At 44.3% G+C, this 15,683-nt stretch overlaps 1 protein-coding gene across 1 annotated transcript; it reads left to right on the top strand.

Moving 5' to 3' along the window:
* The first annotated feature begins 2,452 nt into the window (after positions 1 to 2,452).
* Positions 2,453 to 15,001, top strand: bmf1 (BCL2 modifying factor 1). Its single transcript, XM_079286344.1, has 4 exons — positions 2,453 to 2,577; positions 4,560 to 4,756; positions 5,431 to 5,636; positions 10,410 to 15,001. Exons 2-4 carry the CDS (start codon positions 4,585 to 4,587, stop codon positions 10,524 to 10,526), a joined length of 495 nt encoding a protein of 164 aa, XP_079142470.1. The 5' UTR covers positions 2,453 to 2,577; positions 4,560 to 4,584; the 3' UTR covers positions 10,527 to 15,001.
* The last annotated feature ends 682 nt before the right edge of the window (positions 15,002 to 15,683 follow it).

Here is a 15,683-nt window from a genome sequence, read left to right as displayed (position 1 = left end):
CAGGTCACTGCTCCAGTATGATCTCTGTCATTGGGTCAGTGTGCCGCATACGCCTCGTCCAACTGGCTTGCAGTCAGGATGCGGTTGCCATGGAATATGTTCAGTTGGAGCAAATTAAATCCCTCCTTTTTATAGTTTCCAGGCAGGATTCACATGCTGGAGAATGTTTTGGTGGGAGACAGCCAGTGTTTGTGATAGAGGGGCGTGTGCACATGCATATGGAGGACGAGATATCAAGAGGGAAAAAATGGGCTTTTGAGGATACAGGGGAAGTAGGGCATGTGATTGTGCAGCCATGTGTGTGTGTTTGCGTGCTCGCGTGCGTGCACGGGTGTATGCATGCATTCTCCTGCTAGTGTGATCGGGTGTGCATGCATTGCTCTTCAGAAATAGCTTTCTGGTGTAACATAAAGTGATGGCAGTCTTTTTTCTCCCAGGGTATTAGAACTTATTTATGAACGGTTGCTTTCCACAATGCAAACACGAGTCAACGACAACATTGTTTAGCTTTAGAGAAAGAGAAATTGACAGATGTTTGGCGCTGTATGCTGTCAATGTATCCTGATTTCAGTGAGCGCTTTGCCTGGGTTAAGTGTACAAACGTAATCTGTGGGTGAGCACTTCAAAGACTTTGAGACATGTCGTTCATAATCAAAAGCCATAATCCACATACTGACAGACATGGCTCAATTAGTTAAGTCAACAATGTGCTGGGTGTAAAATTCATGTTCTTGGAGAGTGGTATGAGCAGCGGTGAATTCATCCGTATTTATTATTTATGGAATCGAGGCCTGTCTATGTGGCCCGCTGAGAGCTGCCTTATGGCCTCAATGATTTCTGCAGCTACTCCCAAATGCTAATACATCACAGACTAATGCATGTTAATGAAAGACGTAGCTCTGTTTTCTTAAGATATATGTACTGGCATCAATACTATACACTTAGGGTTTTTCATCAATATTTCATCTCAGGACTTTTCAAGTAATGAACCAGTCAAACGCTTAGTAAAAAATTACCTCGCAAAGGTTATCTGACTTGCGATTATGTTTTTTCACAACTTGCATCTCTCTGCACTGGGACAGTTTCACCTGCGCACTCTGTCTATGACAATGACCTGTCGTTACAAGGACTGTGACTGTGTTTTCTTGAAAGTCTGTTAAGTAGGGAGGGGTCTCCTTTGTTTGGCTGGAGCACAAAAGGAAGCTGCAACTAATGCTCCCACATCTTTGAGCCTTTTGTTGTTTACAGTGGTCACTCATGCAGGAAGTGATCAAGTCTCCAATATCACAGTGAGCGAGAAAAAACAATCCCCTCTTCCACAGTGAACCCCCACCTCTTTGGAGAGGCCGCAGGTGGGACAAAGTCTGAACCTAAAGGTCTATCCGATTCAGGCAGGACAGAGGAGGCAGAGACCCGTGACTTCTCACGCAGCCCAGTGGTGGGATGATCACAGCTGAGGGACAGGGAGCGAGGAATGGGAGGTGGGGGCAGGGAGATGCTCTGTGAGAGAATGCTGAGGGTCAGCTACAGCTGTCCGGAGGTTTATTGATCAGTAATAGCCCTGAGGGGGGAGGGGGGAAGATCACCAGCACCTGCAGGATTGTTCATATATCTGGAATGTTTGTTGTTATATCGGCTGGTTAACATAAAGTATCTTGTGATGGCTGTTTTAAGACCCAACTTATGGTGCCATGCTGATCTTTGCCAAAAATATGTTCGTTTTTTGTGACACAAACAACTTACACACACATGTGTTGTCTTCTACAGGTGCCTAATTATACTGATCAAGATCTAGGCCACTTCCATAGGATCTAGGTAATTTCCACTTGTAATGAACAAAAGGTCACAGTCGTTTCTCAGTGAACAGTTTGATTTAACCAGAACATATACTACGGGTATTCAAAAACTTAAAAGCTGACAGTTAAATCTGAAATTTGAAATGAAATGGAACTTGGGCAATGTGGTAATACAGTAGGAAAATCGACTGTCAGTTAACAGACCGACAACATATTCATCAAGTTGCAACAGTCAGATATGGATTTATAGATTGATATATAGATGGATAGATCGATGGAAGAAATCGGACCCTTAAGTGTTCCTTTTGTAGTTTATTCTTATTGACTATGCGCATGTAAGCACTTCACTGAACAGATGAGCGCGGTAGTAGCGTGAAAGCGGTCTCGTGCTACGGGGAATTTCCCGTCCACGTGTCTGAATACGCGCTGGAGAAGGCGGGACAAAAACAAACTCCACGATTGGCTACAGCGTCGTAAATCACCCTTAAAGGGGCACGCTCCTCCTCGGCTAAGACGTATATAGTTGGACAACAGACCACACTCGCGTTTTGAAGGAGGGCTTATTTACCAACTTTCAGCACCACGCCCCGGCGGCGGAGTCAGTTTGGAGCTGACGTCGGCGAAATGAAATCGGCTCGCTGCACTTTTCCTCACAGAATGGAAGTTGTCGTGGAGGTGATACGGACTAAACCCGCTTGCATGCCAGGATATTGATGCACCGGTGTCCTTTTTTTTTTTCTCCGAGTACAAGTCAGCCTTTACAACGAAGCCCATCTCCGTGGTAAGCGCCTCAAAACATGTCGAAACGTCCTCTCCTGCAGTGTACACGTTACACCAGCCAGTCGGCACGAGCGTCAACATTAAGGAACATCCGCGTCCTTAGGAAGAAGCAACAAACAACGTGTCGCTGTTGACGTTGAAAGAGCCGCAACAGATGTGTTTCGAGAGTTTAGGTGTACATTATTGTGTAGAAATGTCAGAGGAATCCAACTGAAAGAAGGTTTCGGTGTTACTCTGACATTCGTTCACACAACGGAGATTTGAATTATACCGGCTTTCCCGGTTTACAGAGCTTAGTCGGGGAATGGACTTCAGACTGCAGGTTTGTGTCTCTGTCGTGTTTCAGTGTGTATAGACATGTAGTGACAGCCGTTCTCTCCGTAGATGAATATCAGTTACGCGCGTGAACATGTAATTACATATTTTAGACGTGTAAACGAGACATTTATTTTCAATTTCCAATTCATTTTACACCACTGCAAATGTGTTCGTATCAATCGTTTTTACTTCCTTTTAAATCACTGCAAATGTATTTTCGCACAACAAAATTATATTTTTCGACATCATTCATATGTTTATGCTTTACTTCTTTTTTTTTTGGTTTATTGTCGCGAGATACCGGCACGCTTTAAAGGAGCCAACTCGTTATTGTCGTGCAAAATGTTCCAGAGAGTAGAAATGGTGCGACGCAAGTCTTTTGATAGCAGTGGATGGAAACTGTCAATAACAGAGCTGCCCCCCCCCCCCCCCCCCCCGTCCTTTTGTCCGGTTGTTCGGTCTGCAGCAGGGGGAGCCACTGTCTGACACAAACACTCAGTGGACAGTAGAGCGCCACAGAAAGCTGGAAAGTTGAACCTCGGAGTTTTTTTCTTTTCTTTCCCTGAGCCTTCCGTGTTCTTACCCTGTGTTTTTTGTCGAAACAAAGCATTAAGCGGTTTTACACACAGGGTTTATTGTGAACGCACACAGTAGACATCGTGAGGTCCAGGGCATGCTTAGAGACGGGCCAATCTGCTTATGTTGGGTGAAGAAATGAGAACTCCTTCCCGGGGGGCTGGCAGGCTGACAGACCAGGGGAGGGAGAGTGGTTTAGGATTTGCCTCAAAGACTGTCATTACCGTTTTGCTGTGGACCCTAATTTGGAAGTGTGGTAGTAGTCTAACCCTGTATTACAACTCCATTGTGACTGTTGAGGCAACTTGAATTTCACCCGTATTTTGATAACTCTTTGACCCGCTGTAAGATTCAAGGTTGAGTGCAGAGCATCGTTGTCACTGGAGAGATTTCCCAAGTGCTCCTTGGGATTCTCGCCACACTGCGGTAGAGTTGCTTTAAATACTCATAATCATGCTTTTAAAAATGATTCCTGTCATCAAATGTACACATTGTGTAAATTAAAGTTATATATATATATATATATACGCACTGAGCACTGATATCTGCAATTGTTTGCTGTAAAAAGTACCTGATATCATTACTATAAGCAAGAAATCATGGTAGTTATTTAAGAAGCTCCTGTCCAAAGGGCTGCTAAGCACAGACAAGAGAGATTCTACCTCATTTGACTTTGTCAGCCTGACTCCCAGTTATGTAGATGTGGCTCAAACGACCCTCCTAACCGCAGTGGATTGTGCGGTTTCATCACTCAGATGAACAGAGCCATTTGTCTAAATAAGCACCGAGCTCTTTGCCACAAGTGACGGCAGATCGGATTTTCTTTCCCTCTTCCCCTACTCGTCCATGTCCAATGTGGCTTTATTGATTTGAAGGCGCTCATTACACACCAGGTTGTCTGTAATAACAAGGAATGCTTAGGAGGAATGAACGCATGATGAATGTGTCTGAGATCATTCTCATTAGGACAAATGCAGAACATCTTACTCCCATCATTAGTGAATGGGATGCCTTTGATTCATATACAAATGTTGTTCACTCAGCTGTAGCTGTAATCTCTCTTGTCTCTGCCCCGCCGCTTTTTTTAAGGCCGCTCATCTTATAGCGCCCTCGCATGGAGGATGAGGAGGACGATGTGTTTGAGCCGGACCCCAATTGCTGGCGCACCGCATTCAGGGAGATAAAGTGTGAAGACCGGGGCACGCAGACACCCGGCCCTGCCCTGGCACCCAACAACGGCATGCTGCCCTGTGGAGTCGCAGAGGAGCCCAGACCACTCTTCTACGGTGAGGCCGACGACGTACCGTGTTTCAAAAAGCGAAAAACAAAAAAAAAAGGGAACATTGCCCTGTGCGTGATAACCAGTGTTATAAAACTGGAGCACGAAACTATAATGTGAGACTCACTGTGAGAAGCGGGTAACAATGTTGCTGCACTGGCGCCTGATAGTCGCGATCACAGTGGCTTTTATGGCGTGTATGGAGTGTACCCAGCTGCTTTGCTATTCAAAAGGCGCCAGGCTGGCAGTGCGACTGACGGGACGTGACAGGAGTGCTTACCTGCGTGAGCAGCGACTGCACAGAGAAGTGATTATCAGTGACAGTGACGTTACATTGGCAGCCATATACAAGTAATCATTCCGAAGTTTCGCCATAACAACCGACTGACCTAAAAACTGAGTCATGTGAGTTTGTTGCGTGTGTGTGTGTGTGTGTGTGAGTGACTTATGAAACACTTAAATGACTCACAGTGTTTGATTACAAAAAAAACAAACAGCTGGGAAAGTTGTGGTTAAAGCCAAGCGATCTGATTGGTCAAAGACAGGTTCAACAATACTTTGTACCTGTCGCATTTTTGGCATAGACATAACCTCAGTACAAAAACAACACCCTGTCAGGTGTCATTGCTGTGTTCACATATTTATGACAAAATAACGAGTCTCAGCCTTGCCACTCAACAGGCAACGCAGGTTTTCGATTGCACTTCCCGGCAAACTTTGAGCTTGTTGGGGATCAGGAAGCGAGGCGACACGAAAGTGAAGGGGAGCAAAACGGGATGGAGCAGCTGCCGCAGCAGCAACAACCTGTGGCCCGCAGTGTGGAGGCATGCATTGGCCAGAAACTCCAGCTGATAGGAGACCAGTTTCACCGGCAACACCTACAACTGGTGAGGAGGAAATGTGCATCCTGCTGACTATACAAACTCAAAGACGGGCCTGAAGTTCGATGGCAGTAAACAAGTGCAACTGGCCACTAATATCCTCTTAGTGCCATTCATGAAGTGTTGCGTGCAGACAATCCTAAAGTAGAAGTGTTTTTAGAGTGAGACTTTTTCACATTTGTTTCATAGATTGCTACCTGTGACTGCCACCAGGCAAACTAACCGTTGCCTGTTATTTGGATAGCACCTAGATAGGATACTCGAGCTGTGCCGGCAAAATGAAATGCAGCAAAGCCAGAAGGAAACACCATTATACAAATCAGACTCTGACAGTCCTTTCGTTCTAACAAGTAGTAGTAAATAAATAGTGAAACATGTCACACCTTATTTCTTATGCAGGAGGAAATTAAATTTGTCAAATAAGCCACTTAAGAAGCTAAACACTTTATATGAACAAGCAGAGACTTTCCTTTATTGTTACAATAACTTTGGACTTCGTCTGCCAACTTTAAATGTGATCTGTTTAGTGTGGACCTGTCAACTGAAACTTAATGTAACGTTTTGTACTGATTGTGGCTCATTATATCAGTCTTACATGGACTAAAACCGTCCACACATTAACGACAACGTTCACACAGGTTGTTGTTTTTAAATACATGTGGATCCCCTGATGATCTGATCAAGATTTATGGTGGGACAAAAGTTTGCTCTCTTTTATTGTGTTTGTTTTGAAGAGACTGCGCACATGCAGAAGTTACAGAGCCCAGCGGTTCACCCCCCCCCTACCCTCAAGCCAGAAACATTGCTGAACAAGGACAGCCCTTCCCCCACCTCTCCAACCCCAGGCTCCCCCCCTGCCTCCTCTTCCTGTTATTTCTCTCTCTCTCTCTCGCTCTCTTTCTCCCCTTTCTCCTGTTTCCTCCGTGTGCTGTGGAGGCAAGTGGCATGGAGGATGCCTGGCCCCAAACAACACATTGCATTGTGGTCAGGGTGACACTGTCCACTGAGTTTGTGTGCTGCATTGAGTTGCTTTCTACGAGAGAGTGTTGTACACCCGTGACACACTGATGTTTCAATTGGCTGCAACATCAAAAAAATATACACAAACCCTCTGGAGATTTTCTGCAGAGTTTTTTTAGTTGCACAACAGTCCAACACACGTACCTACTGACACGTTCACATTCAGACACACACGCATCCACACATGCCGCTGCGTCCAGGAAAAAGCAGAAGTGGCGGGAGAAGGTAAACATGTTGTAACCCGAAGCTCAGCGCGAGAGCCCCCAGGGGGACAGCTGTGGTTCCAGGGAGTCACCAGTCAGCCCCTTCCCTCGGCAAGAGGCGGCCACAGGAGACACCCAAATAAGAGGTCTACGCCGTCATAGAGAGGGGGGGGGGGGGGTAGGCTCCATAATGATGGCATAAGCATGTATATGAGCAAAGGAAATGAACCGCAAATGATCAACTAACAACCATCTTCAGTTGTCTTAAAAGCTCCCTTTCGGGGGAAATGGGACCCTCCCTGACCTGAACATTATATAATTATGTTTTCTTTACTTCATACTCTGAAGCGCAAGACAATTTCAGATTTTCTCATGCACTTATCAAGTTATTTATATAGCCCTGCAGCTCAGCATGACTCATGTATTGTGAGACTGACAAACGCAAACAGACAACCAGACAGTCAGGGTTGCTGCGATGTGTGTGTGTGTGTGTGTGTGTGTGTGTGTGTGTGTGTGTGTGTGTGTGTGTGTGTGTGTGTGTGTGTGTGTGTGTGTGTGTGTGTGTGTGTGTGTGCGCGGCTGGGATCTACTGACGCACATTGGTGGCAGGCCTGGGTCAGGGGATGAGGAAGTGGCTTGTGCTGTTTTTGAACTGGTTGAGTAAACGGTAGAGAGGACAGTCAGAGTGAGACCGGCCGTGTGAAGTCACATCTTGAAGCTCAAAGAGACGGGACAAAGAAACACCGGTATTATGACAGGCAATAACAAATAATGAGAATATTTTCGCGTGACTATTGTTTACACCTAAGGTGGAGCACTAAGCGCTCCTGCCGGTGATAGGTGCTCAGAGCCGGTGTGGCTGGCTGTTGCTCAGGGATGTTTTTACAACCCAAACACTGATGTGTGGTTTTGCATATGTTATTCTACTGCAGCCTATAATTGCTATTTCTGGCTCTGGTTGTGCAATTAGATGTTTCGTGCCCTGCGTGTGTACATGTTCATGCATGAACACACCCCATACTTGTTTTTCAGAATTTTGCCGTCTCTCACTTCTCGCTATCACACGGTCTGGCGGTCAGTACAAAAACTCTCACTCCATAATTGTGTCACTGTTTTGTCAGGGCTCGTTCCTGTCTGCTGCTGTCAGTCGGGGATTGCAGTTATTCAGTGCAGACACTTGTCCCTGAGCCAGCCAAGTGCCTTTGACTGCCGTCCTCTTGATGGATTTGGGAGCAATGTGGCTTTGAGTGGCCCCTGGCGAAATGAGGGATTAGGTAGCGAAGGAGTGCTGGTGGATGCTGACAGATAAATTGCTCCTCAGCCAGAGAGAGGGCTGGAGGGGACGCCGGGGTCCCCGGAGAATGGCTGACATTAGCCGGCCCGCCATTTGAGACAAGGCAATAACGACAATCACAATGGCAGGAAGACTGCTCCAGTCTGCACGGGGCAAGGAGCAGAGTTAGGTTTCATCCCCATGTTTTTTTAAGAGAGACGACTCCCTGTGCTTTCGATAGGAGGTGTTGAAAGCTGGGTTGAATATCGCCTATGCGTGCGCGTGTGTGTGTCTGTGTGTGAGTGTGTGTGTGTGTGTGTGTGCTCGCACGCAGTGTTTGTGGCTTTATCTCCTCACTTTTCTGGTGAGGACACAGCACTCTCTCCTTTCAGCACTTGTAGAGGGGAGGAGGAGGGAGGAGGGGGGAGGAGTGGAGTTGCACTGGAAATGAAAACATACGAAGCTAGCTTTGGATATTTACTTTTCCTTCGCTGTGCTGTGATGATGTTTGTTCACAGTGATGTCCATTTGTGCCACCCTCCATTATCCCATACCACTGCTCTTTGTATTTTTCCGTGGCTCCTTGTCTCCTCCCTGATGTGACTAATCCAGAGTCCGGGCTGTTTGCTCAGCAGATAAGGCAGAAGCTTCTGAGCAGCTGGCTTGACAGACAGCCCACATGGGACACCGATAAAGCACATCAGGCTAGTGTCAGAGTGACGACACCGAGCATCTGGCTGGACTCCGCCACTATCGCCGGCCAAATTTAGAGCACGATTCTCATTTTGACAGTTGGTGGCGTGACTCACGACTAAGTTGCGACAGGCCTGTGCACACCTCTTTCTCTTTCTCTCGCTCTCTCTTTCTTTTCTTCCGTTTGTCTGGGCATCTCTCTCAGCTTGGTAGAAGAGAGGGCAAGAAGTCACAGGAACATTCTGTTTCTGTTTAAAAAGAGTAATGGCTTCTCTTGTAGCTTAAGGTAAATACTCAAGCTTTGTAGCAGGATAAATCCATCAGCTGACTCATTTCACAACTTTTACTTTTACTCTCTAATGTCTCCATTTATCGTTGCACGTATTGACAATAAACATACAGTCACTGTGCCGTCCTCGTCTTTGATCCCGGAGTTGTAACTGACTGTAGTCTCTCGTGTAATTTAGTTTTGACTTTTCGAGCCATGCTGGCTGCCAGCCCGTCCGCCCTGTGCTGCATGTAAATAGTGTGTATATGAAGCAGACATTAAGCGATCATTATGTCCTTGTAAAAATATCCCCAGGCAAGATTTAGATGTGTCATAAAACAGAGAACTGGTTTCATCAAGAACTCCCTTTTTTTCTCTTTTGAACAAGTAGCGAGTAGTAGTGAGTATCGTGCACACATGCTGGTTGGAAGCTGGCAAAGCTTACGCAACACCCTGCAATGTTCGCCACGAATTGATAAGAGTAAAGACGTATCACAATGGCAGTTCTTGGCTGCTAATGAGGTCAATGTGTGGACACCGCCTTAACAGCCATGTCAATATCGAAAATACCTTTTAGATATTTCGTCTTTTGTAAAAAAAAAAAAGGTTGCACACTTTTGTGCATTGTCATGAAAAAGTATAATCTCAAGTTTCCCTCAGTTTACAGCTTGCGTGGTCTGAAAATAGCTGCAGCATTATCAGGCGGTGCGGAGTCTGCCTTTCGTCTGCAGATGAGCCGTTGGTCTACTGTACCTCTCTCGTGCAGATACGTGTTTCCCAGAGAGCTCCCTGCCTCTCATCACAAGCTCCCTAATCCCATTCGGTGCAATTATCTTATCTCAGCTTCTCAATGGCAAGAGATAGCATTACCCCCCCCTAATCGCACACAATCCAATTGGCTCGCAAACTCGAGAGAGTCTCCTCCTTAACCACTGGCTGCTGATCTCCGCCAGGAAGATTAGGAAAAAGTGCGACCGTATGATGGATGTGTTTACGGCTCGGAATGTCTGCTGGGAAGCCCGGGTTGTGCGGGGATCCCAAACACAAAGGGAGGCCTCTCTAATAAGTATTGTTGGCGACAGAAGCAGACTGTCGTGAAAATATCAGCGTTGTTCCGGTGTTTAGTTTAGTCTTACCCTCGTCTCAGTCGACCCCTTTCACTGTGTTCAGTGTCAATCATCACACATCACAGGCAACACAGACTAAAGCTCACACTGACAAAAAAACCTTAAAGTGACTATTTCTAGTAAAGTCTTGTGTCGTTTATTTTTTTTCAGTAGAGCGCACTAACTTGTACGATTTGTCTTCATTTGTTGCTTCAGTACCATCGAAACCAAAGGAACCAGGGGCGGATGTGGTGGCGCCTGGCCGCAGCTCTGCTCAGCCTTCTGTTTGACAGGGGCTTCATTGCTGGAGGAGGTGGAGCAGGACGGAGGTGAGGGGGGGTCTCCCCCGTCTCTCTGATGAACTGGACTCCTAATGGCACTGTCAAATCTAACACGGGTCTGTTTTGGGGGAGAAAAGAAAGGAGACAAAAAGGTCACCGCGGGACGGAGACAACCAACTTTTATACAAGCTCGTGAGTTTTTTTTCTTTCCAAGAAGATCGCCATGACGCTCCCGAGATTCCTCGACAGGAAAATGTTCATATTTTGGTATACGTGTGGTGTAGTAGTTTTGTACAGTAACATTGTTCTTGTTCAAATTTTTTGCACTTCAACATGTATCCATCTTTAGTGACCTCCACAGACCCCGGGAATGCCTTATTCAATGTCTTCTGCCGAATGAGTATTGAGCAATTTTGAGATGAGGCGAGAGGAGGCGGTTAGGAAATGAAAGGACATGTGGTGTGAGGTTTAATTTTCTGACGTTTCCCAGGTGACCAGACAAGTTGATTTACTATTTTCCAAAGAGGCAACTTCTCAGAACAAAGCATTTTGCACCTCACCTCAATGGAACATTTATCTTTTCTTAATTTCTTGATTTTGCTTTCTGTTTTTGTTGTTTCCTCACTCCTCCATCTTCTTCGGTGTGGTATTACGTTTGAACACGATCCCTCGGTATCATTCAAAATATTGGGAACAAAGTTTCTTGCACATGAAAAAGTCTGCTCACCTTAACTTGTAATCTAGATATCTTCTTTTTTTTTTTTTTTTTTTTAAATATGCACAGATGTTTTAAAGGCAAGCCTTTCTTCAGTCGCGTGCTGCATGTCAGAACAATGTGATGACTCAGGAAGTATCCGGGTGGAGTTTGCAGCGCTGAAAATCAGTGACGGGTCAAACGTGCCTGGTGACCGCCAGCAAACGTAAAAACAGCTCACAAGCAGTTATTGGGATCATAATTAATTGGGCTTAATAAGTATTATTTTGAATGACAGCAGAAAGTGCTTCGTCAACAGTGGACACTTGAAATACAAATCTTTTAGGCTAAACCCAAACACATGAAGAGATCATTTTTATTGACTTATTACTACCGTTACTGATTATTTCAAGTTACTGATTATGCAACTCCCTTATTGTATATTATATTACTATCAATATTATTACTACATTATAAGGTATGCCAGTGGATCTCATGCCTATAACTTCCTTATTACTCTCCTGGGTGGCTGGACGTTGTCTGGGATGGAGCACACTGAAGAAGGCCTGGGAAAGAAACTTTAAAGGATCCATGAAAAGATATTGAGATTAACGTGAGGCGGTGCTGACTTTTGCATGTGTTTGTAGAGGTTGAGCACCTGTGCACTAAATTACAACATTAAAGTAAAACGCATTGTTTGTTATACGGAGCAGATTTAAGTGTTCTTTACCTGAATAGCAACTAAACAATTCGTCCAAGTCCACCGGGAAGATTTTATTCAGAATTTCAGTGAGAAGACTCATTCCTCCGTTGTTCCCACACTCAAGTTATCGCTCTTTAGTTTTCCGTGTGTTCTTTTCATGTGATTGTTTTCAGACCTCCATGCCCTTGAAGTGGAGCTGTGGATCCACTGTTTTTGCACTAGCCGTACACCCTTCAAGAGCTCAGATTGTTACCGCGCTAACCTCTGTCTTTGTATGAAGGTTTTCACTTACGGCTTGTTTTTCTCGCCGCACCATTTCAGACGTATTCACTCTCATGTCCAAGACGAGTAATCAATGTTGAGGCCTGACTCACTGCAGTCTGGCATTTGGATTGGATACTAGAATGTTCCAGGCTACACACTAGAGTCACAATAGAGCCACAACGCAAAAAGGTCTCTAGCCTGGTTTATTGTTTCTTTTCACCGTGTGTTTTTCTGAACACCAAACAATACTGCATAATCAATCTGTGAAACAGATCGTCTCAGGCTACTTTTATCGGGTTTTACATCATTTTGTATTCTGTTGGGTGATCTTTGGTGCTCAGATCCAGATTTGGGGACATTTTTAGTACATATAACCACTCAGCTAACAAAAAAAGACATGAAATGAGAAAGACTGTAATTATTGTTGAAATATGAATATGCTTAAAGACACTGTTGAGGATGCTGTTTGTTATATGTTCCATTGCTGAACCCAAGCCAACTTGTGGACCCAAGGAGCAGTACATATCAGGGGTCTGTAATGACTTGCTCCTTACGACGTGTCAAGTTTATCACTGCATAATTAGGGTTTCCTCTCATTCTCTGAAAGATTTCTCAGGGACAGACTTTGTGGGCTGCTGGTAACCTTGAGAATCTGTTTCATGGTTCGAAGAAGAAGCAGCGTTTTCACCCTTTTATTTATGACGGTACCGGTCGAGGTATTGTCAAGTCGATTTCATTTTCATTTCAGATCACGAAAATAAATCCTCCCGGACAATTGTCTCGGCACAAACACATAAAGGTACAGTTTGACTGAGGAGACCGAGGCTGGCTGTGGTGGTGACGGGGGCTACTGAGCGTGTAGTAGTAGGGCGTGCGAGGTGCACTGAATGTGGTGGTGGTTAGAGTTTCCTGCGGATCCTGAACGCTGAGCCAGTCCCTGTAGCGCCCCGTCTCACCATTGGCTCTTGACTTCCTCTTTGTGCTACTCCTTTATTACTTGGCTATTATTCATCATCGGTTCATTTTTCTTTGTAACTTATTTTTTGTCCCCTTCTTATTTATGTATATTTGCCCATTTCTACTGTATACACCCGTGTGTGTAATTACTCCTTGTTTTTTCTTTTTTCTTTTGGACTTCAGTTGTGCCGGGCAGGTTGGCCTTCCTTTTAACCTGACATTGCTTTATGTGACGCTCGACTCAAATTCTACTTTCTTTAGTATTGCTCATCTCCTTTAGGCTCTAAGACGTTTGTAGTTTGGCTTTTTATGAAGAACAGCGGCGATGGTCAGTAAGAATTCACGTTGGTTCGATGCATTTCAATGGTGGAAATGTTTCCGCAGAGCAAGTTCCATCATTCACTGCTTCTGTCAGAGCTGTGAGGAGGATAATATTGTGTCGAGCAAGCAGTATATTCATCCACGTGTCCAAAGTGTACCATTGGAATACATTGAAACCAACATGAATTCACCATGAGCAGAAGAAAACTACAAACCTCACCTTTCAAGCCTAGGGGATGGGCGTTGGATTTTGGGCGGAGTATTTCTCTTATAAGGTTGTGATTGTCCAGGGAAGGGCCCGAACCAATTCAGACCTTTTTCATTGTCTTCCACCACCCGATTCCCCAGTCATCATCATGGGTACATTCACAAAATGTGGTTTAGAAAAGCAGCAGTTTCAACAGGATATGACCTTTCCTTTGTAACTAATGAGTCATTACCCATCCCACCCATTGCTAATGATACACATGACATTAGAGATGCTTCAAAACACGCGTAAAAAGGTTGACTTCATATTAAGTCACTAGGAGTTTGTTTGTGTGTTCAATTCTTAAATCATTGTGTTGTAATCAACATGCACTGGAAAGTACTTTGTTTCTGTAGATCCCATGGGTCCCTTATCTGTTGTGTGTTAATGTCTATTCTATACTCTGGATTGTTCTCTTGGGCTAATCTTGCCATGTGTCAGATGTATACCTGTGCATTCAACAAGTAGGCTCGGATTGACGGCCTGTTTGATTTATTTGAAAGGGAAACCAGCCACCGTGGTGCCCTGTATCATTTTGTTAGAATGAGGTTCCCAAGCTGCACTCGTTATTAAATGTGAGTGTGGAGAATCCCTAGAGTGGGACATGTATTTTATGGAAACCGTCAGTGTCTTGAATTTTTGTAGTCCACTTTATATCAATTTGAAGTTTTCGAGGAAGGTTTTGATTTTAAATTTGTTTTTTTTAACGATAATATTTCTTCTTCGTGGTCTTTCTTAACTTTTTTAAAATGTATTTTCTTAAGACAAAGGGTGTGCTTTTATAAGGACAGTTCATTGCTTGTAAAATAATTTTAATACGAGCAGGATCCTTCTTGAAGTCCATGAGATCAAGGGCATTTTTTAATATAAAAAAATGAACTTGCAACATTCCTTGCACAACTCACTGTGGTGTAAAAAACAAAACCAAGCAAACCAAAATAATTCATGGTTCTGGTTACCTTGGTTCATATGGAATATTGGCCCGTCTTTAAAGAACAGATAAACGTGTACATGTATTTCTAACAACCCTGGAATATGCCTTTAACTGCTCAGTTTCAACGAAGTCTTGATTATCACACACTCTCTGTAAACCAAGAAAATGAGACCCAGCGAAAATGTAGCATTTTTGTCAACATTGACTGTGTGTTTTCGAGACTCTACTGTGCACTCATTTTTGTGTTTATATATATATTTTTTTGGTTGTTGATATAATATGGAAGTAAAGACAATTTGTTCTGTAGTGCAATATGCTGTACATATGGAGCTTTGCTCTACAAATCTTTTTTCTGGATTTCTTGTTGTTTATTGGTACTTTTTTTCAATAAAATTTTATTGAAGGTGTCAAGTTGCATTAAGTTTATGTCTTTACAGGGAACAAATAACACCATGCTACTAATGCTCTTAAGGGAAAAAAAACTTCACTTAATGTGTAAGAAAAGCAGAAAATTGATGGCTAAAGTACAACAGCAAAATCAGATGAGTTATAAACAGTTTTTCTCTTAACTGGAACTGAATTCTGCTGCTCCCTTCTCTCTTGAGCCCAAGCTTTTAGTTTAAGGAGTTATATTGTGAAAGTAAGCCGCTGATGGATTAGCTGAGTGTCTTGAGGCTAGCCAGGTGTTTGAAGCAGGCCAGGCGTTTGACAGAGACCATGCCCATCACATCCCTCCTGCTGTTAGGTCATTAAATTAGTGGGAGCACTGGGGCCTCCAACCCGTTCTAATAACCGCTGTCTGCACTCTACGCACATACAATCAAGTGTTGCATGACAACTGACTGAGCCTCTGTAAAGAGCAAATGAGTAGCTCGCACTGCAGTGCATTGCACTGTCGACTGTGTCTCCTGCAGATTAGTTACACTGCAGGATGGATGCCCTCGAGGCACGGGAGTGATTGATTACTCTCGACAGATACAATCGTGAAAGTTGAGTGTGTATTTCTGCTTTGTGTGGTGAGCAAAAGTGCATTCTCCTCACAGAGTTTTAAAGAAGGTACAGTGTATTGTTTTCATTTCTATGGATGAC

The sequence above is a fragment of the Melanostigma gelatinosum genome (assembly GCF_949748355.1).
Source record: "Melanostigma gelatinosum genome assembly, chromosome: 16".
Classification (NCBI taxonomy): domain Eukaryota; kingdom Metazoa; phylum Chordata; class Actinopteri; order Perciformes; family Zoarcidae; genus Melanostigma; species Melanostigma gelatinosum.
The sequence above is the reverse complement of the archived record's forward strand: the minus strand, read 5'-3'. Positions and strand labels throughout refer to the sequence as shown.